This window comes from Chrysemys picta, chromosome 4 (assembly GCF_011386835.1).
Source record: "Chrysemys picta bellii isolate R12L10 chromosome 4, ASM1138683v2, whole genome shotgun sequence".
In the NCBI taxonomy this organism is placed as follows: domain Eukaryota; kingdom Metazoa; phylum Chordata; order Testudines; family Emydidae; genus Chrysemys; species Chrysemys picta.
The window spans coordinates 59,003,094-59,012,224 of record NC_088794.1 but is presented as its reverse complement, the minus strand read 5'-3'; the positions used below and the strand labels follow the sequence as shown (position 1 = coordinate 59,012,224).

Below are 9,131 nucleotides of genomic sequence, written 5' to 3'. Positions count from 1 at the left end.
GAGGTGGGGTGGGAAGAGGCAGGGGCTTGGAGGAAGGGGTGGAGAGGGGGCCGGCCCCTGGGCAGAGCAGGGGTCAAGCACCCCCCAGGAACCAAAGGTTGGTGCCTATATGCTATAGCTCAAGTATAGTCACAAATCCACGGCTCTTGTTTGCAACACTGTTTCTTTAATAAAAAAAAGAAAAATCCACATTGGGGAAAAAGGTGCATCAATGTTTGTATTTAAATGCAAAAAGTAAAAACAATTTTAAAATTCTTCTTACATACAAAGCTGATTTATTTACATTCTTTACAGGCTTTTCCCAAATATTTACAAACTTTGCAATATATTAAATTAAAATCATCCATAAAATTCACTGCATATTTACATTAACAGCCACTTGAATGTCTAGTGTATATAATTCAACAGTCTTTATGCATATATCTATAGAATAGTTTGCCCAGCATACCCCTGAGTCTTTGTAATATGTCGCAATTAACCATATTACCCCCCATTTCCCACTACTCAAAGAGAGAACATTAAAAATACATCAATGCTCATTTGCTGGAATCTGCACAGCAAAAGGAAAGGCCAGCACCTCCCATGTTTAACTCAACACGACAGTCCCTCAATCCTTTAAGATACCTATTTTCAGGCATTCCAGAAGAGAAGAGACGAGAAGAGAGAGCTCTTGATAGAAATATACAAAGAGAAGAAAGTTGAATTCTCTGAGAGGTGAAAGGTTTCTGTTCATTGGTAGCAAGGCTGCTGGAATTGCTCATTACTTGTGGTCTGATCCTGGAAAGTGCTGAGTTCCCTTATTTCCCATTGAATTAACAGGGAGTCAAGGGCACCCCAGCACACTGCAGGATCGGGGCCGAGCCTGCAACCCTTCCTCATGACAGCAGTCCCACTGCAGTGAGGCAGGTCCATTTGCGTGAGAAAGGGTAGTAGGCTCGTCTTCCTCATGCCATGTAGCGCGGTTACCATTCAAATCACCAGTAACTTGATTTTCTTCCCTGTTCCTCTAAGGCTGTATCTAACGCTGCAATCAGAGGTGTGACTGCCGCTTGGGTAGCCAAATCCATGCCAGCTTTAACCTGCCTGGCACAGCTAAAAAGAGCAGTGAAGGCCTGGCGGCACGGACTTCAACGTGGGCTGTACAAGGCCGCCTGATACCCTGGGTATGTACTTGCCTTGCTAGCTCGTGTTGAGGTCCATGCTGCCATGTCTTCACCACTATAGTTACTGGTGCTAGCTAGATTAAAGCTAGCGTGGGGACGTGTACCCAAGCTGCAATTAGTGTAGACATATGCCAAGACAAAGTGCACCATACAGCACAGCCAGTACCTCCCTCCCCTCCCATCTGGAGAGTGGGCACTTTGCAACAGCTGTTGAGAGAGGGGCTAGTAAATGCAGCAAAAGTCATCTGACTCCAGTAGGATCTTACCCTAGAAAACTCTCCAGGGGTTTTGCAATGGGAGTTGGAGGTTTAGATTTGCAGCACTGCACAATTCTCATTAAAAATCAGTGGGAATTGGGTGTTCAGATCCCCCTAGTTTCCCAGTGTTGAAATTAGCAAAGTAGTCAGATTCCTTTCTCCTGCATTCAGTCACCCTGAGTTCATAAACCAGAGAGATCGGGATAGACAATGTCTTGGATTATTGGAGACAGGCCTTAAACCAGCCTCTATGAAGTTCTACCTACCCCCTTCCCTGGAGCAGATAGTTTTTCCTTACAGGTGAGTAAGATATGACAGTTTCATTATCTCCGGTTATTATGGGCAAGGGCAAGTGAGCAAGTTTTGTGCCTTGACTGGTGAATTTTCACAGCAGCTTTGCAAGGCTATGGCATTCAGGGAGGCTCATACACGAAACATTTAGGCACGCAGTGAATTTCAAAAAAGGGATGAACTGGGCAAATGGGGTTGTGCCCCTGGCAGATGGCAGTAGAGAGCAGGGCAAGGTGTCAAACTAGCCGCACACAGGGACTGTTTAAGACATGTTGTACGCAGAAAGGCCCACAAATGTCAGGCAACGCTGGAGGCCATGGATATCTGTGACATAATATACAGCATCAACGACCTGATCCACTTGCTAAGATGCCTCAATAACTGAGAAGATGGCCAGGTCGCTCCACTCTGTTACAAACTCCAGAGCCATAGGAGCCGGCTGACTGTTTGGGGCAACATTTAACCCTTTCTCTACCAAGTCCTCGGTTTTGGGAGATGGCAAGAATAGAATTGCCCTTCCCCACCTCTCAAGCCTGTCACCGCCTTTGGAAATGCTGCTTCTTTTCTGAGTGGGAGAAGTTGTGCCCCAAAACACAAATGGGGTGGGAGATGGGATGGGACCAGTTCTTGCCGGCAGTCATCAGACTATCTAGCCTGGAAAGTGTTGACTATTAGGTTGGATATTAGGAAAAACTTTTTCACTAGGAGGGTGGTGAAGCACTGGAATGGGTTCCCTAGGGAGATGGTGGAATATCCTTCCTTAGAGGTTTTTAAGGTCAGGCTTGACAAAGCCCTGGCGGGGATGATTTAGTTGGGGTTGGTCCTGCTTTGAGCAGGGGGTGGGACTAGACGACCTCCTGAGGTCCCTTCCAATCCTGAGATTCTATGACTAGGAGCTGAATCGTTGACTAGGAGCACGCTGCATCTCAGACTCACCAGCCTCATTCTCCTTTGGCCTTATCTACACAAGAGTTCAAACCCCGACAGCCATGCCTGTACTGAATCACAGCAAGGTGCTAACGCTATTTCCCTAGCTGCCAGAGATAGGGATGGACTTGAGCTAGAAACCACCAGGGCTTTGTACTCTAGTGCTGATGGGGCCACATTTGATTCTTCAGTATCTTAACAAGCAGAGTAAAATCAGCCTCCTCCTGTTTTGGTTTAGCAGCTAAATCTGCCTTTAATTCCTTACGGCTCTTGGAAGCAGAGGAGAAAGCATACTGGAAGTGTAAAAACAAATGATGTAAATTCCAAAGGCAGTGAGGTTTGGACATGTGAGCACTGTGTCTCCTAGACACAGTTCTGGAAACTTAGGCAGAGACCAAAAGTGCACTTGGAAAGCAGATCTGCAATCAGGACAGATTCACCATCTTCTCTCCAACTGGCGTAACACTCTGCTAGTTGTGTTTGAGCTGGGGAGAAGCTGTTTTTATGGGAGCACGTGTGTAGAGTAGACATAAACCAGCTTGAGAACTCACTGCTTGTTAGAGAGCCTGACAGCTGATTGTCTTATTGGCTGATTTCTTCTCCTTCCATAAAGCCAGGGATCCGTGTTGGCACTGACGTGGGTCACAAAACAAAGCCATTTCACAGACTGCTGACAATTTTCTCTGCAACTTTTTACAAGCCACATTCAAGGACACTTAGAAGCAGTAGCAGCACTAACTCACTCATGATCTTATTAACAACACTGAGTCCAATATATTCCCTGTGTGTATATCTCATTGAATGCTTAATAAAAACGGAGCTAGGCACAGAAAAACCTGGGAGCTGATGAGGTAACCTTGTTGGCCTCCGAATTTAAATTGCGAAGCTGCCAAAATGTAAATAGCATCGGTCACTAATTTGTGTGTTTAGGGCATGATCCTTGTGTCACTGAAATCAAGGGTAACTTGCACAGGATCCAGCCCTTCCGAGGGATACACGTGTGTGAGAGTGTAGGGGGTGTGTACAATCACTAGTATAAAACTCACCAACAAAAATTAGCAAACAATAATACTGGGAATTGTACTAACCTAATTCCCTGTGATATTTTCCTGCTAATTAAATTAGACCTTTATTGTTCAAAGCCAACTAAAATAACACCCACCCTCTCGTGTTCTACTCCACCTGTTTTGTCTTTTCCCTCTTTAGGGACTGATTCTGCAACCCTCTCCCCCCCCCCCCCCGAATAACTCATTAGCATTATGCATGTAGGGAAGTGTTTTCAGGATCGTGCCCTTGGATTATAAATTCTTTTGGGACAGTAACTGTCTTCTATTTTAGCTTTGTAGAGCACCCTGCAAAATGAAGCTCTGATCTGGACTGGAACCTCTAAGCCAGGCCTGCACAACATGCAGCCCGCGTGGGCTCACTATGCAGCCCTCGGGGGTTAAGTAGGTGGGCTCACTGTGCGGCCCGCGGGGGGGAGGTGAGTAGGCAAGCGGCGGGTGAGGGAGGGGAGCTGAGGAGGCGAGTGAGCGGGCAGTGGCGGGGGCTGAGGAGGCGAGCGGCGAATCGGTGGCTGACCTGTTCTACTGATCTGGTCTGGCTCCCATCCCCTCTCCCAGGGCCGGCTCCAGGCACCAGCAAAACAAGCAGGTGCTTGGGGCGGCACATTTCTAGGGGTGGCATTCTGGCGCCGGCCATCATAGGCACCGACTCCGGGGCATGGGGAAAAAGTGCCCTGCCACTCCAGCTTACCTCCGCCTGCTCCCCTGAGCGCGTCGCCGCCGCTTCGCTTCTCCCCACTTCCTCCCAGGCTTTCCGCACGCGAAGCAGCTGTTTCGCGCAGCAAGGCTGGGAGGGAGGAGAAGCCGAGCGGCGGGGCGCTCGCGGGAGGCAGCGGAGGTGAGCTGGAGTGAGGAGTGGTTCCTCTACACCCCGTTACTTCCTGCGCTCCCCCACCCTAGCTCACCTCCGTACGCCGGGGGAGGAAGCGGGGCTGGGGATTTGGAGAAGGGGTTCGGAAGGGGTAGAGTTGGGACGGGGACGGGCCTGGGGGGCACAAAAAAAGGCGGGGGCGGCCAACATTTTTTTTGCTTGGGGCGGCAAAAATCCTAGAGCCGACCCTGCCCTCTCCAAGGGTTGCAGCTGTCTGGAGGTGCCTGCCTTCCACGTCTTCCTCATTCACAGCTCATTCATTCAACAGGGTAATTGATTACAAAGTGGGGGGAAGATCTTATTCTACTTCTAGCAAAAAGACATTTTTCTTTTACCTTAATTATACTACCTTAGGGGCCCGCTATAACAAATTACTGAGGTTCAATACTGCTATTTCGGTGGGGCGGCGCTGGGGAAGGATGATTTGTTTCCGCGGGGCAGGTGGCGCTGGGGGTGTGTGTGTGTGTTTCGGCAGGGCTGGGGGGGTTGTTTCCGGGGGCGGGCGGTGCTGGGGGGGGCTGGGTGGTGCTGGGGTGGGGGGGTTTGGCAGCGCTGGGGTGGGGGGGTTTGGCAGCGCTGGGGGGGTTTCGGCCCTCAGCTGTTTTCTTTGGAGTAATATGGCCCTCGCCGCTTTACGAGTTGTGCAGGCCTGCTCTAAGCATTACTGTAACACGATTAATAAATACCAGCAGCAGCTTCACACCCATTTTCCAGCTGTTGTTAAAAAACTGCAAGAGGGTGGAATGAAATCTTTCCACTTCGTTATTTTAATTGACCTGAAGATGTTTACAAACTAAAAGATTCTTGTGTCTCATAACATGATTAACTTGCTTCAAAACAAAAGAGGCTCTCACAATACCATACGAACTGTCCTGAACCGCAGCCTAGGGCTATGACTTCAGTCTGACATATCTGTAAGCCATCTTCCACAGCAGGAACAAAGACCCTTAGGATCAGACTTGGGAGGAACGGCTGTAACTGCAGCCGGCACATGATGAAACTGATCCTCTCTAAAGGCACCGGACAAGGGAGCACACAAGCAACAGGAAACATGCAGAGGAATCTCAGAAGGGAATCAGGAAAAAAAAAATCAACATTCATTCTAGAGAGAGATGGAGCTTTGGGGTCTGGAAGGAGTTAACACACAAATAACTCAGGGAAGAAGGAACTTCCAGGTAAACCAGATCCTAAAAGCTGCTCTCATTTAGGTCCTTCCCATACTGGCCAAGGAAAGCAAGCCAGCACATTTCAAACAAGAGCTGCATAGTATATGCAAGCAAGATTTGTGAGTAAGGTGCTGATGCCGTTTGCCTCGCCAGTGTAGACAAGTGCCAAGATTTCAAAGGAGATCAGTGATTTTGGGTGGCCAACTTGGGACACCTCAAGGGAGCCTGATTTTCACAGGGTGGGTGCTCAGTATTGTCTGAGAATCAGGGGGCTCAAGATCACTAGTCACTTTTGAAAGTCGTAACCAGAGGTTTCCAAGTCAGAGCCAGGTGGAGCCGTGGGGGAGCGGGGTAGTGCAGTTCACTCATCGATCTGAAAGGGGAAGCTTAGGCAGTGCTCTCACCAAAGCTCTCTGCACTCTCAGAACCTGGACAGCCAAATTCACACCAGTATTTTTGTTAGAGGAGGAAAAAAGCATAGGAACTATTTATAGGAACCAGCAACACTCTGAGGCTGCCATAATGCAGAAGAGCAATCACGACGAGACATGGGGGCGGGGGGGGGAAAGGGTTAAACAGATTCATTTGGTATAAGAATGCTGCTGTTTGTGGTGGCCGGGCTGTAAGGCCCATTCTTTTCCTGTGGCATGGAGCCCGGCCTGAGTCTGTGAATGGGGGCTGTGGGGCTCATTCTCCTCCTCGTGGGGCATGGAACTGGGTTGTGACGTGGGGGATTTTGGTGGAACATTTCAATCATGTGTCCCCTTGACAGAGCTGCCCCAATAGGCCAGCCCAACGTTACCTCTCCGGGATGAACGTAAAGGAGGGTTTCAGTCACGATTTCGCCCGCTCTGGGGCTCCCTGTGAAATTCTAACAGTGCAATAGTCACAAAGGACACAAGGAGAAGCTTGTTCTCAGAAATGCAGTTGCCTGGACTCAGGAAAACAAACGTGTGCACCCCCAGGGCTTACCTGAGGGGGGTGATCGGTTCAACTGCCTCTCTCCTTAGGTACGTCTGAGGAGGGGAAGTATTACCTCGGAGGTCAGGGAAACGGTTGCTTGAAACACAAGGCCTCCCACACAGTGGGCAGGGTGGGCAAAGCTGCTTCCCCGGATGTTTCAGCTGCACCAGCTTCGTCGCTTTTATACGCCCATCTCCTTGTGCCCCTTGCGCATTCTTCTCGCATTGGAGTGGACTCCAGCTCTCCCACAGTTCTTAGCTAGCGGATCCATCGCAAATGACTATGGGCTCTGCTCCTCTGGAGTTAAAGCTCATCTTCCAGTAATCCGCGCTGGCATAGCCTTTGGGAAACACAACAAGAAGTAGCATGAGACAGGCCCATGACTGGTTATTGCACTGGACAAGCTCAGACCCCACTGTGATAAATATGTAGAGAGAAGAGAAGCTGATCAGGGCCTCCATTTTACATCTCTATCACAAGGCAGCACCTCCAGCAGCACCGCGTCAGGGCATCAATCAGAACAGACTCAGAGGGAAAGGGGCGAGTAAGTCATCCACACCACTTCCTGCAGCATCCTGGCTATTCCTGAGTGGTTTCCTCTCTAAGCACTCACCTAACCTGACCCTGCTCGTCTTCGGCAACGTGACACGACAAGGCTTTAGAAGAGACTCGATAAATGCAGAGAAAATGATCATGGACAAGGCTATGAAACTCCTCTGCCTGCAGGACCTCAAGGGAAAGGAGACTCAAATGATCCTTGGAAATCAGTGGGAGATGAGGACTTAGACATAAAGTTACACAGAGTATCTCAAGGCATTTTGCTGCTTCTGCTCCAGGTCATAAACTGAGCCCTCAAAGGGGTCTGGGGAGTAGTTTTTTTCTCCCACTACATAAGAAGGCTTGGCACAGTTGGTTGGGTGCAATTATTTGATGCTGGAAGTAGATGCTCATCTCTGTTGGAGGCACTTGGTACAAGACAAAACTGGGAGCAGGTGCCTGGCCCTGCTTCAGGAGGGGATCTCCTAGGGCTACTCACTGCAACACTGCAACTCACCAAAATCCCCAGCTTCCAGCTCCACCGACAGAGTCCTGCAGTGTCCTCTGCACTCAGTGTAAGGTGCAATATTCAGGGTTAGCTGGCCGCTTCCAATAGCAAACATGCTGTGCAGTCTGTGGGTCTGTAACAGATAGGAAGGAGGAAAGATATAGAGGAAGGAGCTTCAAAAACTCTCCCTGTCCTTTCGGGGCATGGCTCAACCAGGCCAGTGGTGATATTAGAGGACTATTTATTACGGGGTTATCAATATGAAATCATACCAAACCCAAGACCCTGAAGGCTGCTGATGCCCCCTATTCAGCTATACAAAGCAGCACAGCCCCACCACTCCTCCGCACTCAAAGAAAAACAAGCAAGACGAGGAGGAGGAAAAAATCGGCCCAGAGGTGGGAGAACGGGGCAGAGGCCCAGAGTGAGGGGATGCACTCAGGAGCACCCATCACTGATCTGTGCCAACAAAAAAATGGTTGGGAGCTACTGCATTAAACCAACTTCACAATCCTCCTCCTAAGTAGCTATGGGTGTGTCTACACTGCAATTAGACACTTCCAGCTGCCCGTGCCAGCTGACTCAGGCTTGCGGGGCTTGGGGCTGTTTCACTGTGGTGTAGACATTTGGGTTTGGGCTGCAGCCCAAGCTCTGGGACGCTCCCCCCTTTAGGATCCTAGAGCCTGAGCTCCAGGGCGAGCCTGAACGCCTACACTGCAATTGAACCAGCTGGCACAGGCCAGCCACAGGTTTTTAACTGCAGGGTAGACAGACCCCAAGTCAGATCCTTATTTTACATATAGGGAAACTGAGGCACGGAGCAATCAAATGACTGGTCCCCAAAGTCACAGTAAGGCAGGACAGAAGCAGGAACAAAACCCAGCCACCCCAACTAGCATTGCCCATGCTTTAGTCATCAGACAAGAATCTCCGTTTCCCAGTGCGCTTGGGAAAAGCAATTGATTGCATTAGTGGGTGAAATTTATTCCTGTGCAGAGCACCAGCGTACATCCCATGCCACATGTGAGCACGTCTTGGCACATGTGGTGCATAGGCCTTACACTGACTCTCTGCACATGGGTGACTTCCCTGTGTCGAAGCCAGTCATGTACCTGCACAAAAGAGGAAAGCATCCCCATGATGGATTTCTCACCTTATTCCCTAACTCTGGGTTGCGAATGAGAAAGCAGCTTTCCAGGGAGATTGCCTTTGGGAATGCCAGCAAAGACAAGGCAGGGAAAAGTTCCTGGAGAATCTGAGTTTTATTCAGGGCTTTGTACCTATAAAACATTTTAAAGAATCACTTTATAATAATACTTAGCACTTATATAGCCTCTGTCCAATGTCAAAGGTCTTCACAAACATTTATTCCCGACACCCATGA

At 49.3% G+C, this 9,131-nt stretch overlaps 1 protein-coding gene across 2 annotated transcripts in view; it reads right to left on the bottom strand.

Moving 5' to 3' along the window:
* Positions 1-146: 146 nt before the first annotated feature.
* C4H6orf89 (chromosome 4 C6orf89 homolog) overlaps positions 147-9,131 on the bottom strand; it is a 34,618-nt gene continuing 25,633 nt past the window's right edge. For both annotated transcript variants that reach the window (XM_005280490.4, XM_042848959.2), the window contains exons 6-8: positions 8,901-9,027; positions 7,757-7,880; positions 147-7,042 (exon numbers count right to left, since the gene is read on the bottom strand). In XM_005280490.4, the coding sequence (XP_005280547.1) occupies positions 6,957-7,042; positions 7,757-7,880; positions 8,901-9,027 (337 nt within the window). In that variant the 3' untranslated portion in view covers positions 147-6,956. The remainder of the gene's footprint in view (positions 7,043-7,756; positions 7,881-8,900; positions 9,028-9,131) is intronic.